The 22,097-nt window shown below is 44.9% G+C and overlaps 2 protein-coding genes across 3 annotated transcripts in view; one reads left to right on the top strand and one right to left on the bottom strand.

Annotated features, from left to right (window-relative positions):
* Positions 1 to 16,161, bottom strand: Srarp (steroid receptor associated and regulated protein). The gene is given in 5 exon segments (XM_042272632.2): positions 1 to 116; positions 119 to 206; positions 208 to 272; positions 275 to 384; positions 15,980 to 16,161. Coding segments are annotated over 5 exon segments (561 nt in total).
* Positions 16,013 to 22,097, top strand: part of Zbtb17 (zinc finger and BTB domain containing 17) — a 24,391-nt gene continuing 18,306 nt past the window's right edge. The window contains exons 1-2 of one of the 2 annotated variants that reach the window (XM_006975461.4): positions 16,013 to 16,166; positions 18,589 to 18,675. The gene's annotated coding sequence lies outside the window, so the exon portion shown is untranslated. The remainder of the gene's footprint in view (positions 16,167 to 18,588; positions 18,676 to 22,097) is intronic. The other variant, XM_015994352.3, reaches the window with a different exon arrangement.

Raw genomic sequence — 22,097 nt, forward strand, 5'->3', positions numbered from 1 at the left:
CTACCCAACCTGCCCACGGATACAGGAAGAGAGAGCCCGGACAGAGCACCCAACTGTCTCCCAAGTTGAATGCTTTTCAGTAGCTCCAGCCTTCAAGGGTCTCCTCTCAGCGCCACAAATCCTCTGTAGGATGGCAAGGTATCCTTGGCCCCGGCAAGAGGTCTACAACTGAGCGAAAAGTCCCGAGTCCCATGCATCGTGGTTTTTTCCACAGACCACAACAACCGTCTTCATGGGCGGGGTGACATGTCCCTGGCTGGGTCTTGATACTTGGGTGTCACTGGGGGTGCTGCCAGGGAGACTTGTTTTCCAGTGGCACGGTCAATAACACAAGTGATGTGAGCTGTGGGGACAGTCTTTGTGGGGGCAGGGCCGGCCACAAACCTAAAAGGAAGAGAAGGGTCAGAAGTTTGCGTCAGCGCAGCCAGCTAAGTGTGTTTACTTATTTATTTTGTGTGTGGGCACACGTGTGCCATGTTCTGCACGTGGAGACCAGAGAATGTGGTGATATATTGTGTATCAAATAAAGCTTGCCTGAGGATTAGAGGACAGAGCCAGCCACTAGATTAAACATAGATGCCAGGCAGTGGTGGCACACACCTTTAATCCTAGCACTCAGGAGACAGAGCCAGAGATCTGTCTGGATCTCTGTGAGTTCAAAGCCACCCTGGACTACATGAGATTGATTGAGTCTAGGAGAGAAACCGAGCCAGGCAGTGGTGGCACACACCTTTAATCCCAGCACTTGAGATCTCATGCCTTTGCTGCCAGCATTTGAGAAGCACACATGCCATTAATCCCAGCACGAGGAAGGAAGTGAAATGGCTGGGCAGAGAAAGGCATGTAAGGCGTGAGGAGACAGGAACTGGAGTTTTTTCAGCTGAGGACTCAGAGGCTTCCAGTCAGAGGATTCGTGGAGACAGGATTGGCTGAGGAGCTGGAGAGGTGAGAAGTGGCTTTGGCTTGTTTCCTTGTCTCTCTGATCTTTCAGCATTCACCCCAATATCTGTCTCTGGGTTTTGTTTTGTTTTTTTCTTTATTTTATTTTATTTTTTCCATCACAGGCAATTTATTTTGTTCTATTCATTCACAGTTAATACAGAAAATACTTGGAAACATTTCCATATAATGTTTGACACAGAAATCATCAAATAGAAGTATACAATGTTGACAGGAGGCAGTACATTTATAATTTATAACCCCAAATGTATTTATAAATTAGAAATGGAAAGATCTACAAATGAAATTATGAAGGTTCACCAAAGTCATTTAATCTGTCAGTTTCTCATTCATTTTTATGTCTTAATAATATTCTATTGTATGAATAAGCCACATTTTATATCTCTCCAGTATTTGATAGCTATTTGAGTTGTTTTAACTTTTTTACTATTAGCAACACACTGCTGTAAACTTTCATGTACATGTTTCATAGGTGCACATTTTCAGTAGTTTGAGGATGTATTCCTAAGGGTAGAATTGTTGAGTAACAGAGTAACAATGTTTTGCATTTTGACCAACCACCAAACTGTTTTTCCAAAGTGGCTGGCTCTGGGTTTTTATTAAGACCAATCAGGATCCGTGCAATAGGAGGACAACGTGTGGAGTCTATTCTTCCTTCTACCACGTGGATCTGGGGAGTGAACTCGGATCATCAGACTTGGCAACAAGTGCCTTCACCCACTCAGTAATCTCGCAGGCCCAAGACCTAAGTTTAAACTGTGTGTGCCCCCTTTCTTACCTGTTCCCAGGAACCTCAAGCCTGGGCTCTGGGTGTGTCTCAACTTTATCTTGCTCACAAACACCCAGGGAGTATCTTTACATTACAGTTGCAGGGATGGGTGTAGTGAGATCCTAATTAGTGTGAATAATAAAATCCTGGAGTCAGATATCAGGGGAAAAACTGAAAGATCAGAGAAGCAAAGGAGCAGCCACAATCACCTCTTATCTCCCCGACCCCTCAAACCGAAAAGGAGCCAAGATCCTGTCTATGCCCCACCTATCACTTCCTCTCTCTGCCCACTTCCTGTCTCCTGTCTGTACAGACCTCCAGACCTCTATGGTTAACTAGTGGCTAGCTCCACTCACTGATCTTCAGGCAAGCTTTATTTGTCAGAACACAAACAAATTATCACAACATTTCCTCTCCCCCCCTTTTTTGTCTAAAATAAAAAGAGAAGGTTTGTATCGCAAATTCTAATTGGTCTTAATAATAAAAACCCAGAGTCAGATATCAGGGTAAAAGCTGCAAAATCAGAGAAGTAAAGAAGCAGCCACAGTCACCTCTAACCTCTCCAAATCCTCCTACTGAAAAGGGGCCGAGCTCCTGTCTCCCCCTGCCTTATATGACTGTCTCTACTTCCCTAGTGCTGGGCTTACAGGCGTGAGCCTCTACCACCTGCTCTGTTTCTCTTTTAGACTGGATAAATCTTGTATAGCCCGGGGTGGCCTCAACTCCTGATCTTCCTGCTTCCTCCTCCCATGTGCTGGGATTAAAGGTGTGTGCCACCACTGCCTGGCCTCTATGGTTAATAAGTGGCTAGCTCCACACTCTGATCTCCAGGCAAGCTTTATTTGTTAGATCACAAATAAAATATCACCACAAAGGTACTAACATAGAAAAACTATGTGAATAAGTACAATAACTGTATACATATATATGCAATAATTACATCAACAATGTCTAGTCTATTAACATTTGACAAATTCAGAGGAAATACCCCTTTATCTATCCTGTCTTGTTGAGTCCAAAGGGTTGTACCTAATTCACTGTCTATCCTATTTTGCATTACCAACCTCAAACTATCTTTTGATGTCTCTCAATCCTATACACTTTACACCTCTTTAGTGAGTTTCTTATTTGAATTTGTTAACAAGGAAAACTATAACTATTTAGTTTTCAACATCAGAGACCAGAGAAGGAAATAATATTACCTGAGTAAGCAGGAAGTGCAAGCAAGCGACCTCCAAAAAATGTGAGAAATGACAGAAACAGCTGGCTGCCTGGACAGTCACCTAAGGTTCCTCTGTAACGTTGGGTATCCACCTTCAGCATACAGGCTTAGAATATCTGATAGACTTTTCTGTGAAGCAGGATATTTTGAAGAGCTGCCCTACCTTGTCTTGGCAAAGTTTGGCAGTCACTTTCTTTTGTGTCCTGCTTGTCCAATTTGGACAGCATATTGTCAGCAGTTGAGGCAAGGGCACTTTCTTGCCCAGTGGCTAACTTTTGCCACAAAGAAAGCAAACTCCATATGGAGTTTCTTTGATGCCCATCATCTTCTCTGAAGTAGATTAGTGCTGCCAGGAGCAGACAAGTCTCATAGTCATAAAAAAAGAAGAATCTATGTTATTAAAACATCTTAAATGCCATATTCTATAGATTTCTGAAGTGTTTAAAGACCACCTGTCTACCAAAAATATATCTATTTGGCCTAGAAAACATGCATAATACGACTACAAGTTTGATTGTAATAGGTAACTAACTACTAACCTGCATTTCTTTATTATCCTAAACAGTTTGTAATAATATACTTCAAGGACTAGAAATTTGCATTACATTGTTAAATGAGCTGTATAGATACAATACCTTGAATAAGAGTAGAAATGTATGTACCGTATGTTCTAGCAAAAATAATCTCAAATTTGTATCAGTATAAAAAAATCCAAGCCAATGTAAAATATTTAAAACTAGTAGTTGCACCGGGCGGTGGTGGCACACACCTTTAATCCTGGCACCTGGGAGGCAGAGCCAGGCAGATCTCTGTGAGTTCAAGGCCAGCCTGATCTACAGAGAGAGATCCAGGACAGCCAAGGCTACAATGTCTCAAAAACCTAAATAAATAAATAGGTAGATAAATAGAGACATGCTGGCTCCTGGCAGCACCCCTATCTCCTCCAAGAAAATGGATGGGCACAGAAGAGCTTCCACATGGAGCTTGCTTTAAATGTGGCAAAGCTGGCCACAGGGCAGAAAAAAATTCCTTCCACTTCAACTGCTGCCAAGACCCTGTCCAGACTGTGGACAAGCAAGACACTGGGGAACTGATTGCCCTGCTTTGCCAAGACAAGGTAGGCCGGTCTCCCCAAATTTCTACTCCACAGGAAAGTCTGTCAGGTCTTCTGGGTCTGGCAGCTGAAGACAAATGCTGCCCTGGGACCCCTGTCTCCAATGACTATGGAGGAACCTGGGGTCGCTGTCTAGGGAGCCGTTAAGTCTCTGTCATTTTAATAGCTTTGGAAGGTGCTTCACCTCGGCTTACTCAGGTAAAATTTATCCTTCCAGTTCTGATGGCGTTTGATGACTAGGGTACCAATAGCTTGGCCTGTTTAACAGCTTCCCCTGACCCTCCAAGGCTACAACCGCTTTGGTAGTTCATTAGATACATTTCTTATTAGAAATACAGACAGGCTTGCCTTGTTCACAGGCTTCATAGTAAAGGATAAACAGGCTTCAAATTTCCTCTGGCTGTTTTCCAAGTGTAGACTTAAAGGTGGGTTTCATCAGGCTAAAACCAAGCTCTCTAGACAGGAGAAATGCCCATGCCTTTGAACCCAAAGCCATGACCTTTGCTAAGGCACCAAGGTGTGAATCTGTTCCAGCTGTTTGATAGATACCTGCATGTTCCCGAGGAAAGAGCGCTGCTACTGTACCGAGGAATCCGGCCTGGTGGGAACTCATACCGAGTCACTCCACAAACTGTCTGAAGAACTTCGCCAATACAGCCAGGGCACATCTCTGTTCCATTCCTCCCGGCAGTCTTTACTCTTCCCCTGGCTAGCCCTGTTCGTGGGACTAGTGGTAATAATCAATTTTTTTCCTCCTAGCCACTTGTCTTCTCCGCTTCCTCCAGGAACAGATTCCTGAGGTCTCCAGGATGGCAGTGAACTGAGTGCTTCTTCACCCAAACCTCGGCCTGAGTGTGAGTCCACTGACTCCCAACTCCCCTTCCCCAGGAAGTAGTCAGATTTGGACCAGAACCCATATAACCAAGAAGGTGGGTGTGTTCAGCTGGAACTTCCAGCTGAGAAAGCCCCAATTCCTGCCTCTCCAAAGCCTGCCCTCTTGGAAAAACTGCCAAGTGGTGGCTTCTCCCCTAATGCTGCATGATCCTTGCCTAAAGCCTTATAACTGGGCACAAACTCAGCTTGTGGAGAACACGTCATCACCTCCGTACCTACCGGGTATTTAAGGTCCCTCCTTTAGACTGGCCATGTGATTTCTCTCCTGCCCCTTCTCCCTTCTCAATCACTGGGGGCTGGAGGGTCACCCAGGAATGCTTTGCCCAAATAAACATGGTCTTTTACTTTTTCATTTCGCTTGATCTGGCATACTGCGTCGGTGGAGAAACCTATTATTGGGGTACAGAAAACCTATCACAAACAAACAAAAAAAGTTAAATAGAAAATGATTGAGTTAGATGCTATGCCAGCTTACACATATGTGCACGCGCGCACACACACACACACACACACACACACACACACACACACACACACACACACACAATCAGTCTAGGCTGGGACCTGAGGTTATGTCATACAGGCTTATGGGCCACACTGTAAAGGAGGTCTAGAAACATGAGGAGGGGAATCGGGGTAGCTTAGAAAGAGGAGGGAAAAGGGGCTCAGCCAGCATGGGTGCTGGTGGCCTTTAGGGAGGTCCACAGCATCCTCATCCCACAGCTTACAACAATTACACTGACATCCCGAGGTACTTTGCCTGGGGATCCCTGCTGTAACTGCTCTATCATGCTGCCCCTATCTCCGAGCTCAGCACACCATAGAACCATAGAAGAGAGAATGAATGAAGTAAGCAATGGATTCATTCAGGAAAAAACATCCAGAGTGGCACTGTCTAAATCCAAAGCCTTTGCTATCTATCTATCTGTCTATCTATCTACCTATCTATCTATCTATCTATCTATCTATCTATCTATCTATCTATCTATTCATTCATTTATTTACTTATTTATTTATGTGTTTGTTTGCTTATTTATTTATTTATGTGCTTGCTTATTTGCTTATTTATGTGTTTACTTATTTATTTATTTATTTATTTATTTATTTATTTATTTATTTATTTATTTATTTATTTATTTATTATCTATTGGCTGCATAGACAGGGTCTCCTGTGTAGTCTGGCTGTCTTTGAGCATATCCATAGACCAGACTGGCTTTGAACTTCTGGCGACCCTCTTGCCTCTTCCTTTCCAGCTCTGGGATTACAAATGTATAGCATCATGCTTGGCCAAAGCCTCATGGTGCTTTAGGTGTGTCAGGTGTGGTACCTCAGGCCTGTAATCCCAGCACTTGGGAAGCTGAGTCAGGAGGATTGCTGTTTTGAGACCAACATAGACTAGAATGAGATTCTGTTTGGAAAAAAAAAAGAAGCTGGGTATGGTGTCCACTTTGTCCACCTCCCCCGCTTGTTCACCCCTTTACACACACACACACACACACACACACACACACACACACACACACACACACACAGAGTGTTTCTCTGTGTAGTGCTGGCTGTCCTGAAACTCAAACTATAGACCAGGCTGGCCTCAAACTCTCAGAGATCTGTCTGTCTCTGCCTCCTGGGTGCTGGGACTAAAGGTGTGTGTCATCATGGTGCACAAAACCACTGCCCTCACAGCACATACACACAACTAAGTCAGTGGGATGGCTTAGAGGGGCAAGATCGCTTGCTGCGACCTGACAACCTGAGTGTGATCTCAGTATATAACAATAGAATAAGACCAACTCTGAAGTTGTTCCTTGACACTATGCATGTGCATGTACACAGTAAATTAATTTAACAAAAAGTAACTTCTCCAATTAAGGAAATAATACCCCAGCTCTCTTCCGTAGCTGGTGTAATCTTTGCCTGGGCCAGAGGACGCTCGTGCTCTGGTTTGTCGGTTGATACAGGGACTGTGTGAAGTCCACTGGTAGCAGCCATACATCCCCCACCCTGAGCCCCCTGCCTGCCCACTCCTCCATACTTGGTCTTTTTCCTAGTGCTGAGGAGCCCGGTACCACATCTTACCAGAGTCTCCAGGCTAGAATCCTTGAGGCTGGCTCTCCAGTCCTGGGAGTCCTTTCAGGAAGCCAGGCTGCCACAGGGCCTGTCTGAGAATGTCCTTGGACACATCTTCCAGATGGTTAATAGCTGCTCCACTATGGGGCCAAACCTTTCATAGTCACAAGGGAGCCCCAGGAACTGGACCTAGGGGACTTCTTCGATCTGAAAGTTTATATCAACAAATTCTTGGGTGTGGGGAGACAGGCTTCCTACCAAGCAAACTCTATCTTTTCCCAATCCAGCTGCTTCCTGACCTGGGATAGCTTTCTGGAAGCTTCCCAGTCAGGCCTCATTCCCCTAATTCCAGTCATTAACTGGCTGCTTTGGTTTCTTATTTATTTATTTATTTTTAAAGATTTATTTATTTATTATGTATACAATGTTCTGCCTGCGTGTATGGCTGCAGGCCAGAAGAGGACACCAGATCTCATTATTGATGGTTGTGAACCACCATATGGTTGCTGGGAATTGAACTCAGGACCTCTGGAAGAGTAGTCAGTGCTCTTAACCTCTGAGCCATCTCTCCAGCCCTTCTTATTTATTTTTATTTGGGGGAGGGGGCAGGGTTTCAATCTGCAGCTAGCTGTTCTTTAACTTCTGATCCCCTTGCCCCAGGCCCCTAGTGATTGATGACGGACACAGGACCACCATGGCTGGCTGTGTATAGTATGTCAACACAAAAACTACAGCTCTCATCTTTAAGGGAATGAAAGAGTTTATTCTGGAGCTATTTTGAGTGAACAATGTTCTGGGAACACAGATCTAGGTTATCCCAAATTCCATGTTCCAATGTAGAAGCAGCTTCATGAGCTTTACAAAACAGAAAAATTCATAAATCGAGGCAAGTTTAAAACACATTGGTGGGCACATCATCAGAGAGATGGTTTGGAGAGATGGGGGAAGCTTCTCCATAGATTCAAGATGCTATATGATGACAGCTTAGCTTTCGGATTGGCGGAAGCTGGTGGTCTGCTGAGTTAATAGTTTTTATCTATTGTCACCACAGGAGGAAGGCAAGGGATGGCTGTTCCAGAGGGCCAGAACTTAGCCCAGTGATAGGTAATTATCCTCAGGGCCTACACGTTCCAACCTCTCCACAGTATTGAAATCCAGGCTCTGCATCTCTGTATACAGATTTTTTTTTTTAAGATTATTTATTACATATACAGTGTTCTGTCTGCATGTATGCCTGCATGGCAGAAGAGGGCACTAGATCTCATTAGAGATGGTTGTGAACTACCATGTGAATGCTGGGAATTGAACTCAGGATCCCTGGACCTCTGGAAGAGCAGCCAGTGCTCTTGACCTCAGAGCCATCTCTCCGGACCCACATACAGAGTCGTTTCAGGAGTTTCCATTCACAGTTCCTCTTGTTGGCCAACCATCACATTTTGTGCTTCCAGAAGCCACATATTCTGTTAAATGTTATAAGCTCCCTCAGAGGTAGGAAGCATATCCCTAGGATCTGAGGTAGAGGAGGCTGAGTAGTGGGCAGGACAAGCAGTCTTCAGGAGAGAGGAATAGCTGGTAAAGGCCATTAAGAAAGAAACTCCTACTGGGCTGTGGTGATGCACACCTTTAATCTCAGCACTTGGGAGGCAGAGGCAGCCAGGGATCTCAGTAAGTTCCAGGCCAGCCTGGTCCAGGATAAGTATCCAGTTCCAGGATAAGAAAGAAAGTAAGTAAGTAAATAAATAAATAAGCAAGCTTCTATATCATTGTTTTTTACACCTTCTGTAGCTTACATAATGTGACATAGATTGCTATATTGAAAATTAAGTAACCAAAAACACAGTTTGGCTTAATGGAGTGAAGATTAAAGAAACAAATGTCTAAAAGGCCTAAAATAGGGGGGAAGGGGAGGGGGGCAGGAGGGGGGAGAACAAGGGAATCCATGGCTGATATGTAGAAATGAATGGTATTGTAAAATAAAATAAAAGGAAAAAAAAAGAGTCTGTAATTAAAAAAAAAAAAGGCCTAAAATAACCAAAATTTACAAGACTGGCTATATAGTACCCCCTGTATTCATAGTTATTTGCATTCGATGAACGGTCTTACTTAATAGTTTTTTACCTTTTTTTTTTTTTCAAGACAGAGTTTCTTTGTATAACCCTGGCTGTCCTGGAACTCACTCTGTAGACCAGGCTGGCCTAGAATTCAAAGATCCACCTGTCTCTGCCTCCTTAGCTTATGTTATTTCTTTATCTAACAGACCAAAGTTTATAAGTAGATTTAAATATTTGTCCTCAGAATCATGTTTACATGTAGTTTAGTAGGAATATTTTATGTAGGCATCATTCTCTAAATGGATTTTATATACTTAAGGCAAAGATTATTTGAAAAGCAAAAGCTTTGTCTAGTAAGAAAATATACTTTATTTATTTATTTATTTATTTATTTAATGCCAAATGCTGTTTATTGAAGGAGGGAAGAGGTCTTAAATACAGGCTTACAGCACAATGGGAGAACCCTGGAGGGCAGAAGTTCGATACCAATGTTTTACAATCTTGCATCTAAGCTGTTAACGCCCATTATGCAGGATACACAGACAAGGAACTTCCCTTAAGCATTCAGGAGGGTGGAACCTGGCAGGGAATTAGCATAGGGAGGACAAGGTCAGCAAGCAAGGCAACAGCTACCTAAAACGGGGGCCAGGACCCTACAGGTCCCCCTTTTACTAAAAAATGAGCTTCTGACTTAGGTTGTGTGGGATGTCAGCAGGTCACCTTACCTGTCATGGAGATGCCTGCCCAGGCCACACTGGCGTTCTATCTTAGGTTGGTGAGCGCCCCCAGGCATTAACCATCTCTGAATACTCATTATCATACAGGCTCAATCAAGTGTGAGCTGCAGAGTTAACTGCTGCCAAAGATCTCAAAGTGGCACTGGGCTTGCAATCTGTGTGTTTGACACAGAAAAGACCAATATAGAGAAAAGATAGAGAGGTCCTATCTCACCCTAACCAGTAGGCTAAAGGCAACTGAGCCATTCCCTTCCTTAACGAGCCTTACTGCATATTGGAGTTCTTGTAAGAAAATATACTTAATCATAGTTTTTTTAAAAAAATATTTATTTATTGTGTATACAGTGTTCTGCCTGCATGAATGCCTGCAGGCCAGAAGAGGGCACCAGATCTCATTATGGATGGTTTTGAGCCACCCTGTGGGTGCTGGGAATTGAACTCAGTACCTCTGGAAGAGCAGCCAGTGCTCTTAACTGCTGAGCCATCTTCTCTCCACCCCTAATCATAGGTTTTTAAATGTTCATTTAGTACAAGGATACTAGGAAAAAATAGCAATACTTAAAGAATTACTGTGATAGAAATTTAAACAATTTTATCTCAGGATACTGAATTAATTTAAAAAATGTCCTTTATATTTTAGTTACAACTACATTTCTTTTTAAATACCATTCACAACATATTTTAATCTTTTTTTTTTTTTTTTTTTTTTTTGGTTTTTCGAGACAGGGTTTCTCTATGTAGCTTTGCGCCTTTCCTGGAACTCACTTGGTAGCCCAGGCTGGCCTCGAACTCACAGAGATCCGCCTGCCTCTGCCTCCCAAGTGCTGGGATTAAAGGCGTGTGCCACCACCGCCCAACATATTTTAATCTTAACATTATTGGTGTTGTTATAAAATTTAGCAATCAATTTCAATGAGGTAATTTTAAACAGGAGGTTGTGAAATGATCCACATGAAATAGTTACTGACATCTGTTTGGCTGGAATCTCTAGCTTACCCCTGCTTGCTCCTATAAAAGCCCTATTTCTCTCTGTCTCCTTAAAGAAAGAGTAAAATAATATTAAAAACTTAAGGTTGGGAAATAATCAGGGCACTTGGATCTTGTATGGTGCTTTGTTGACTTTGAATTTTTGAAATGCTGATGAACAAATGGCAGCTGCTGAGAGACATGGGATTGTGGAAGGAATTACTGAATTAAACCAGCCTAGATACTTTAGGATGTCTTGGCTTCAGAATGGGAGTCAGGAAATGCATTGCCTTGGGGGAAAGGCTATGCTTTTGTTTCCACAGGAAACAAAAAGCTATAGACTGCTTCAAAATTAATAAAGATCAGATTTGACTAGGGGAGACCTCGAGGATCTTGGCTGCAGATGTGAGGGAGGAAGCCAAGAATGACCACAGGATAGGAGATGTATAAGCTGATCCTTCTACATGGGAACAGCTCTGAGACTGGATGAGATATGATAAATTTTGTTGGCTACAGAATCCTCCTAACAGTTTGGTTATACTGTCCAAACAGACATAAAATTGACAGATGTCTTTTACCTGCTCAAGCATAAAACAAATCATCTTTAGCTGACTTGTGCACACTGCACGTTCTATACTTGTGATAATATAGATATGTATGTTACCTTTAAAAGTTTGCGTGTTTTCAGATCAAAAGAACAGGAGATCAATAAGAAAAGTATCTCAGGTGATCCAGCCTCTCAGAATGCTTCAGTTTACAGTTTCCTCAAAAATCTACATCCAGAACAACTTCAAAGCTGCTAGCTGAGATGGTCCAGCCTTACAGACTACTCCAACCAAGACTTCAGATAAGCTCTACACTTTCCCATTACACAGAGACTAAACAAAAAAATAGCACAGCTATCTCCCCCAGGACTTGACCATTATCTCAATTTTCTAAGGGTCCCTTAGAGATGCTGTCACCCCTAGGAAGCAGTCTAAAGAGCAGGTCACCCACATTCCCAAGGGGTGGGTGGTTTCTGGTCATTCGGTGGATGTTTGTCATCGTTTGGGGATGCTGGTTGCAAGTTGTTATTGGTCATGGTCAGGGGGAAAACCAAACAAAGGAGGTCAGTTAAGGGATCTTTTTCCCAAAAAAGGGGGAGGGAGATATAGGAAAGGGTATATTATTACATCTACTTTTAAAATAAAGATGACAGGATTAAAAGGTAGATTATTGAATCTACTTTTAAACTAAAAAAAACTACTAGTCTCAAATATTTCACATTGGCATGGATTTTTATATATTGATACAAATTTAAGGTTATTTTTGTTATATTATATATATATACATATATATTTCTATTCTTGTTTAAGTTATTGTATCTATGCAGCTCATTTAAAAATGTAATGTATAATTAAGAAATACAGGTTAGGAGTCATCTATAATTATCAAACTTGTAGTTATATATGTTTTCAAGGTTAAGCCTAGATTTTTTTTAGCTCAAATAGACTTAATAGATAATGGTCCTCAAACTTGTCTGAGATCTGATGAATATAGCATTTAAAATGTTTAATGGAGAAATATTACTATGACAGACAAAGCCTCCTAGTTCCTAGCAGTGACCCAGGGATCTCCAAAGAAGATGATGGGGCACCATGATGTCTCCACCTGGATTATGGTAATGCTAATCACTGGGCAAGACTGCCCCAATGAAGAACCTACCTCCAGGACCCAACCCAAACTGTGGACAAGCAGGGCACTGAAGAGTTGATTGCCTCACTTTGCCTAGCCAAAGTAAGGTCAGTCTCTTCCATGTTCCTCCTCCACAGGAAAGCCTCTCACCTTCTGGACCTGGCAGCTGAAGACCGATGCTGTCCCAGCACCTCTGCCCCCAACACCATGGAGACCACAGGAGCCAGAGATGGCTATCTAGGTAATGGACTAGTCACTGTCATTTTAACTGATACATAGGCCATTTGGATTATACTTAATGCTATAATGTATCCTTCTCAGATCTCTAATAGTACTGCTGGCTAGACTAACTATAGCTTTGTCAGCTTAGCAGCAGCAGACAAGCAGGTTCTTACCCCAGGCTGCAGCCAGCTTGTTAGCTCATTTCATATGTAAAAATCAAGCCTTGCTTTTTCTAGAGCTACTAGGTATCCTATGTAGCAGGAATCTTAAAAGTTCTTGCCAGTTCCTCAGCTGGTCCTGTTTCTTAGACTGGAAGTCTCTGAGTCCTCATCCAGAATGAATCTCAGCTGAACTGTGTTGCTCCAAAGCCTGAAGCTTAACCAGCCACATGCTTAACCAGCCAAATGCTTCTAGTTTCTGGTCCTCACGCCTTATATATCTTCCTGCTTTCTACCACCACTCCCTGGGATTAAAGGCTGGCTTTCTGGGATTAAAGGCGTGTCACCATGCTTGGCTATTTCCAGTGTGGCCTTGAACTCACAGAGATCCAGAGGGATTTCTATCTCTGGAATGCTAGGATTAAAGGTGTGAGTGTCACCATTTTCTAGCCTTTGTGTCTAGTGGCTGTCTGCTCTCTGACCCCAGATAAATTTATTAGAGTACACAATATTTTGGGGAACACAATACCACCACAATCCTATTGAGAAAAGGTAGAGAGGCTTGACTTGCTAATAGGCTTCATATTAAAAGGTAAACAGGTTTCAGGTCTGATAAGCTGGTAGAGCACTGGCTAGTTACTGTTCAGTCATAAGCTCAAGATTTTATATTTCTTTTTGTTATTTTCTAAATATAGACTTAAATGTACTTCTCATTGGGCTAAAGACATTTCTGTCCAATCTATTTCTGGCTCTCTAGACAGAAAAAATGTTCATGCTTTTTAACCCAAATCTATAGCTTTTGCTAAGACTCAAAGGTGTGAGCCTATATCCACTTGTTTTACAGACACCTGTTACCTGCTTTTTCTACAATGTGGATTTCAGTACAGACTGAATATATCTGAAACTTTTATGTCTTTTTGTAAACTAAAAAATTCATGTTAACTTCAGAGAATCGAGGGAGTCTTAAGACTTGGACCATCTCTCACACGTCAAAAGGACTCCAGATAAGTACAGCGTAAGTTTCCCCACCTGTTTATTCCTGAGGATGGTATCTCTCTCTCTCTCCTGGTCTTGGGACTCCTCTCTTTCCCCAATTACTAGGACTATTGGCCTGAAAGTTCCAAATATAAGATTTTCCTTTAGGTTCCTAAATTTTAACTTCCATCAGTAGTCTATATCTGTCTGAGCAGATTTCCACTTGGCTGACAGACACATACAAGCATCAGCTGCTGTCTACAACATGCTCTAAATGACTGAAAGCCCTGGACTTGCTGAAGGCTGATGTGGACCAGTCCAGCCTATGTGAATGCTCCCTGCCTCTTCAGCTGGTTCAGCAAACCAGAGACTTCCGATGAATGCCCCATTGCCTGGATCCCCTCCTTGCCTTTGACTAGCATTCCAGACTTCCTGGGCCCTGACAACAACACAACAACATCCTAGTTTCAGCAAGAAGTACAGAAGAGGGTGTGCTCCCCTTGTTCCCAACAGCCTGGAATATTAGATCAAAAGGAAACTTCCTGTTATATGAGACAAAATAGCTTCCTATAGTGCCTATTGGCTTACCAAGAAAGGCAACTGTTAAAACCAAATGGACCCAGATCTATCGTAGGTAGATTCATTAGTTAAAATAGTTCTATGGTATGATGGGGCACTCAACCTGCTCTATTTAAAACAGAGAGGTTATTATATAGCTGTCAAAGAAAAATATTTCTATGTAAACCACACAGGAATCATTATAAATAACTTGGCTGTACTAAAAAAAAAATGTCATTGCACAAAAGGGGACCTGAGATGAAGTAAATAACTCATCTCCATTCTCATTTCCAGGTTCCTTCTAGATGATAATTCTGATGTCAGCCATTACAAGGCCTTTGGCCATTCTACTTCTGCCAATTGCTGTTGGCTCTTTATCATTGATGCTTTAATTAAATGATGGTTCCTGTCTGGATACCTTAAGCTGATGGCTATTAGATCCTAATATAAACAGGTGCCCATCACAGAGTCAAGGATTTGAATCAGGATACAACTCAAGGGGGGGGAATGCTAGAGCCATATTTACATTTTAAGTTTTAATTACCATGTTATAGAAATCCATGAAACAAAAATGTCTCTGATCTGCAAACCTCTTGCCAAGGACAGATAGTTCCTAAAATGCTGGAGGCTATTGTTTATGAGAGATAACAAACCACGTGTTTTTCATTCTCCTAAATAAGTTTGTTTGATCCATCTGTACCAGATGTGCTTGATCATGTGTGGGAGTGAGGTAAGTAGACAGGACATATGTCAGAATGTATGCTTGCCCCTGATTGGATTTGATGGGAAATGCAATAAATTTTGGGTTTTCCTTCTTAAGCCATACTTGATACTGGGCCATTTCCCAGGAACCTGGGTATGGACCTGGCCATTTCCCATCCACGTGGCCAGTTTTTAATTAAAGCTTGCTCAAACTTGGCTTTAAACTGTAGTGGTGTTCTTATTCTTGATGGGTGGGATTAATATTATGCTTAGATTATTATTATTTACTTGAGATTTACTTATTTTATGTGTATTTTGTCTACATGTATGTATGTGTACCATGTACATACCTATTTCTTGCAGATACCAGAAGAAGGTATCAGGTCCCTTGAAATTGGAGTCAAGGTGTGGGTGCTGGGAACTAAAGCTAAGTCTTCTGCAAGAGCAAAAGGGCTCTTAACCTCTGAGCCATCTCTCCTGTCCCCGGTTTTAAATGTGGGTGTTCAAGACTGAGCTTGGGTTGTCCTGCCTGCATAACAAGCACCTGGCCCAATGAGCCATCTAACAAGTTCAAGTTGCTGCTGTTCCTCGGTACTGCAAAATATTACCAAATCCATAATGGGAGCCACAACTAGGTTCACATCTCTGCTCCATCACAAAGATGTGCGAGTATATGCAATTTCCTTAACCCTTTTTGCAACTAAGCTTACAGTCTTTTAAAAAAAAAAAAAAGAGGAGAAATAACACGGTTTTATGATGTGAGGAACAAGTGAGACGATGAACATGGCGTCTGGCACACAGTCAGTGCCACTGCGGATCTATCTGGAGCGGAAAGCCAAGCTAGGAGTTAAAGTGGGAACCAGTCCAGAAGTTAACTAACGAAGAACTTTTGGGTGGCTAGGCGCATGCGCCTGTTGGCGGTCGCGCACGTTGAGCCGCGCTGGGCAAGCGACGGAAGTTACTGCCGGGAAGCCAGCGAGGTCGGTTCCGCCCGGCTCTAACATGGCGGCGCCCTTTGTCTGCTGTGAAGCGCTGCCCCCGGCCTTCTCGCGGCCGTGATGCACCTCCCCCTGTGGTAGAGTTCGGGACATGGCAGGTGAGGCTGGGCCAGCGCGGGCGGCCGGGGAGCCCCGGGAGGCGGGACGGAAGCCGCAGGGGCCCGGAGACTTGAGATGCCGGGACAGTTGTGTGGGGGAGGGGAGGCCCGGGCGGAGGGCGCCGCGGGCCGGGGAGCGGCCCGGAGGGGTGGACGTGCACCCGCGCTGCCGGAGGGGCGCGAGTCGCCTCCGGGACCGGGTGACACCCCGGCTGGTGGCATCTCCGCCCCCGCCGCCGGGCTGTCACCGCCCCTTGACCCCGCGCGCCGGCCGCGGCGGGTGGGCGTGCTGCGGCCGCGTGGGGGCGAAGTGCGGGGCGGCCTGGACGTGGTGCGGAGTAGGGGCGGACACTGCCCCCACCGTAGACCGTCCATTCATTCACTCGTCCCTCCATCCGTCCACCCTGTTTCCCTCCTCTCCGCCCCTGACAGATCTGAGAACAGAGCAGGAGATGCCCGCGGTCTAGGTCCGCAAGTGGGACCGGGGTTCCCGGCTCCAAGCGGAGACTCCACCTCAGTTTCCTCAGCCTTAAAGCAGGGCTCATAATAAAACCTGTCTTCCCAGACTGTGTGATAGGTTACATGAGGTAATAGGCGTACAGAGCCTAGCATGCTTACAGTTAAGAGAGTGAGTGTCCGGAAAGTCCCATGCTCTTATGTGTGTCATCGCCTTTCAGAGAAGAGAGCAAAGACTCACATGGGAGAGGGGAACAGGCCTTTCAGAAATCACTGTGCTGCAGGAGGGAACCTTGATCCAAGACCCCTTACTCGGTCTAGGTGAATCCAGGGAGTCCCATTCTCCCAGGAAGCCGAGCCTGAAGGGTACTTAGGGGAGTGAGGCAGGAGAAGGGTGGTATGTCCTTCGTGGAAGGTGTTGTCTGTGAGAATGCTCAAACTCCGCTTCCCCTAGCAGAGATGGGCGGTAAGGCCACTGAAGCTCTGCCTAAGTCTCTGGGACGTTCCAAAGTTCAGCACTTTTAGCTTTTAGGCTAATGAGAAGGCATTTAAGTATCAGGTTTGTGGACAAGAAAGATCACTGGGCAAGTTGAAGAGGAATAAAGGAGTGAGCCTGAAGTCAAGAGATTGCCGGACTAATTTAAGTGAGGCGTAAGGGTGGCCTTGAGTAAGTTTAGGTGCATGAGAATGAGTGGGGAGAGATCATTTTGGAGGTAGAATTGATAAAACTTGGTGATAACTCCAGCGAGAAAGCACTGAGTTGTCAGGATTGTCCCATTTCTTCTTTTTTTTTTTTTTTTTTTTTTGGTTTTTCGAGACAGGGTTTCTCTGTGTAGCTTTGCGCCTTTCCTGGATCTCACTCTGTAGACCAGGCTGGCCTTGAACTCACAGAGATCCGCCTGGCTCTGCCTCCCGAGTGCTGGGATTAAAGGCGTGCGCCACCACCGCCCGGCTGTCCCATTTCTTCTTAAAAGTGTGTGTATGTGTGTGTCAGAGGACAGTTTGTCAAGTTGATTGGGTTCTTATCTTCTGCCTTGTTGAGTCAGGGTCTCTTGTTTCTCCTGTATAGTGTACTACAGGCTTTATACCCCAAGCATTCTGATTCTCCCGTCTGTCTGTCATCTCTCCCCAGGAGAGCTGAGATTACAGTTGTGCCCCGCTGCATTGTGGGCTCTAGGGAATCAAACTCAAGTTGTCAGGCCTGCACAGCCAAACAGGCACTTTACCTGCTAAGCCAAGTCCCCAGTGCTGTCCCCTGTCCTTGGCTGGTGGATGTTGGCATTGCTCACTGTGGTAGGAAGCAGGACAAGGAACACATTTAACAAGAGGAAAGATTTAGTTTTAACTGAGCGGGAAATAATGTGCCTGAGAAATAGGTAAGTAAGTCTGGGATGGTGGTTCATGCCCAGAACCCCAGTACTGGGGAGGACAAGACAGAAGTGTGGATAGTTCAACTCACTATATAGCCTGAGCTATATTGCAAGTTCTGGGCCAGCCTGAGCTATAGAGTGAGACCCTGTCTAAAAACAACAACAACAAAAAAAAAAAAAAAACCCCTAAAATCCTGTCTAAAACATTGAGGTGAAGCTATCTGGTGGTGATCTACCACTGTCATGAGGGTGTGGATGGGATGAGAATCAGTGTTGTGGACATCTCAGGAAAGTCTGTGCTACCCTAAACTGAGCAGAGCATCACCACTGGCTGGGCCTTTTCTCAGGAAGGAGTTCCTGAGTGTGGAGCTTGGAATCCTGATTGTTCATCTTGTTTCCCAGGCCCAGCACACAGTCTTCTACAGCAGGCCAATAGTAATTCATTTTACCATTCACTGAAAGCTTACCTTTTGCCAGGCTCTGTCCTAAGCTCTGCACTTGCCTCATTGATGGGAGAGAGGAGGAGCTGGGCCTGGAGAGCAAGCAGGTGCCCTCACGTTCTCACTGGTACTTCCACTTGGGTATCTTTGATTTAGGTGATGAGCTGGAGGAGGGGAGCCGAGCTGGAGTTCCTACAGGCACACTGTCTGAGAAGAGAGCCCCCCGCTTTTTGGAGATCTGAGGTATGTCTATAATACTGAAGGACAAAAGCTGTCTGTAGGAGACAGGGGTTTTTTGTTTGTTTGTTTGTTTGTTTGTTTGTTTTTTGAGGCAGGGTTTCTCTGTAGTCCTGGCTGGCCTCAAACTCACAGAGATCTGCCTGCCTCCTGAGTGTGGGGATGAAAGGTGTGTTTTTAGTCATTATCTGCACTCAGCATGGTTCAGATTGCCTTTTCAAGATTTTTTTTTCCTTTAAAATTAATAATAAAGTCAGGTGTGGTGGTGCACACCTTTGGTTCTAGTACTTGGGGATTCAGAGGCAGGTGGATCTCTGAGTCTGAAGCTAGCTAGGGCTACATAGTGAGATTGTATCAAACTTTAGTGAAAAAAATCCTTGTTAGAGTTTTATTGTGAAATCGTGAGTAACCTTCATTCTTTTTTAAATAGCGTCTCAGTGGTATTTGCCCTGTCACTCAGGCTGGCTTTGAATTCAAAGTGATCCTAACTGCTTCCCTAGTTCTGGGACTGTAGGGAGCTACCGTGCCTGATCTGCTTTCTTACTTTTGTCAGCAAAACTAAAGGATGCTTGCTTTTTTTTTTTTTTTTTTTTTGAGACAAGGTCTCTCTACCCCTGGCTATCCTGGTTCTTGTTTAGTAGACCTGGCTGGCTTCACACTCTGCTGGTGCCTCCTGGGCGCCGGGTTTGAAGGTGTGTGTCACCACACCCAGATTTTGACATATTTTATTTTATTTTTAAAGATTTATTTATTATACATAAGTGTTCTGTCTGCATGTGTCCTTACAGGCCAGAAGAGGGCACCAGATCTCATTACGGGTGGTTGTGAGCCACCATGTGGTTGTTGGGAATTGAACTCAGGACCTTTGGAAGAACAAGCAGTGCTCTTAACCACTGAGCCATCTCTTCAGCCCCATCCCACCCCGACACCCCCAAGACAGGGTTTCTCTGTGTAGCTTTGCGCCTTTCCTGGAACTCACTTGGTAGCCCAGGCTGGCCTCGAACTCACAGAGATCCGCCTTGCTCTGCCTCCTGAGTGCTGGAATTAAAGGCGTGCGCTGGAGGCGGCCGCCGCCGCTGCCGCCGCCGCCGCCGCCACCACCACCACCACCACCACCACCACCACCCCCTAGCCTGTTTTAAGGCCCTGGGTTCAAATCTCTAGCGTTGCAAATCAGTGAACTAAAATGTTCCAACAAAGCAACCCCTTCAGGTCCTGCCATCATATATGAACTCCATCTCTCATAAAGGGAGAGAGAACAGGAACCTCATGCTCACCTGTAAGGTTCTGATGTTTAGACTGGTGCATTTTTATAGCATGGTGCCTGGGGCATCTGGAGTCTGGAGCAAAGAACAAGTCATACTAATCTGATGCTGGAGGAGAACCAGCTTCGAGAACCTGTTCTGGCCCCAGAGTGACAGGGTCATGAGTATGGGGTCCAGCCCTGCCCATGGTGAAGTCCACTGAAATGGTGAGAGTGGGCTGGATGTGTTCCCAAGATACTGTATGGGGTAGATTGGTGGTTCTTGGACCAGTGTCCAGGCTTTTCCACAAGTGTGCTCTGCACCCAGTGTGTATCAGACACCGTTAGGTGCTTGGCAGGATCGCATTCTAAAAGCAAAGCACTTTTAGCCACATACAGTTGTGGCAGGTCTTTCTTTGGACCTCCAACTCCTTAATAACAACACGGAGACTTTTTATTAATTATGAAAGCTTGGCCTTAGGTTAGCCTTGTTCCCAACTAGTTATCAAAACTTAAATTGCCGGGCGGTCGTGGCGCACGCCTTTAATTCCAGCACTCGGGAGGCAGAGCCAGGCGGATCGCTGTGAGTTCGAGGTCAGCCTGGGCTACCAAGTGAGCTCCAGGAAAGGCGCAAAACTACGCAGAGAAACCCTGTCTCGAAAAACCAAAAAAAAAAAAACCTTAAATTAACCCGTTTATATTAATCTATGTTCTGCCATGTGGCTCATCTCTCTTCAGTACCATAAGTCCGACCTGCACCTCAGATTCTTTCCCAGAGTTCCTATCTCTTCCTGGAAGTCCCGCCTAGCCTATCTTCTCCAGCCTAGCTATTGGCTGTTCAGCTCTTCATTAGACCAGTCATAAGGTGCCTTAGGCATGTGAGGAAGATCAGAGACATATTTTCACACACTATGCAGAACTATTATCTTAATATACAGTATACAGTGTGTCTTGGAGGTCTGGCCACCAGTGTGAGGATGCACAGGGGACCTACCTGATGTCAGAGGCTGGGCTGAGGTGGTGAAAATTTAGAGTAAAGTAATGGTAAATGTCCCTTCACCTAGGAAGGGACAGTGAGGACTCAGAAGTGTGACTCTCTGCCACCCTATCTTGTGGCTCTGTCTAGAGGGCCAGTTGTGTCATGGTCCAGACTCAGTTTCCCCACCTGTAAAATAGGGCTAACAACCTGTGAGATGGGGGTGTTTTGAGAATTGTATGGAATCTACAGGGGGTGCTATGGGTACTTACCAGGTGTCTGCTGCCTCCTGCTGCAAGGTGCAGGATGGCTCAGAGCCCAGAAAGCCAGCCAAGGTTTCAGGAGGAAAGCCCGGATAGAGCAGGAAGTCTTGTTGCTGTCCATCCCCAAGGCACAGCTTAGCTGAGTGCCACCTTGGAGAGTCAGGACTGTGCTGTGCCTGTCTGGTTTCCCAGGAGTCTCCAGCTTTCTAATCAAAGTCGTTGGTCTCTGGACCTTGGAGACCATATCCTGAGAAGTGTGGAGAGGATTCTTGACCTGATTCCTTCCATCTGGAAGCCTGTCCTAAGCTCCCCTCAGTTGGGTGGAGTCCCTCTGACTTCCTAGTGGCACATGATTTTAACCCAGAAGCTTGGGGGACAGAGGCAGGCTGATCTCAGGCTGGTTTACATAGTGAATTCTAGGCCAGCCAGGGCTGCATAGGGAGACCGCGTCTCAAAACCAAACAGAACCCTAAACAAACAGAAGGCAGAAAGGAAGGAAGCAGAGGGTGGGATTAGAATGGGGATGCTCCTCATGTCTACACAGGTCTGAAACCAGAGGCTCAGAAGGAAGAATCTGGCTGAGTCAGGTGCAGGTAAGAAGGCAGGTCTGGTGTCTCTTTGTCACATCAAACACAGTTTGTGTTTCTGGCCCTGAAAGGTCTGGCCTATATGCTGCATCTAAGCTCAGCCACTCTCCTGTCCCTGATGGAAGTCTCTGCCACAGGTTCCCCACTCCACCTAGCTCAGAAGCCAGAGCTCAGAGAGGGAAGCATGCCTCTGTCCCAGCCAGGGCCAGGCCCTCACAGGGATTCTCCCAGTGTGCTGAGTAGGTCAGCTGCCCTTCATGCTTCAGACATTGTCTTAGTGTTTTTGGAGCTGGGCACTAGAGATGGAATCAAGGGCTTGGTGTGTGCTAGGCAAGCACTCTACTACTGAGCGGTCTCTA

The sequence above is a fragment of the Peromyscus maniculatus genome, chromosome 2 (assembly GCF_049852395.1).
Source record: "Peromyscus maniculatus bairdii isolate BWxNUB_F1_BW_parent chromosome 2, HU_Pman_BW_mat_3.1, whole genome shotgun sequence".
NCBI classification, from domain to species: Eukaryota; Metazoa; Chordata; class Mammalia; order Rodentia; family Cricetidae; genus Peromyscus; species Peromyscus maniculatus.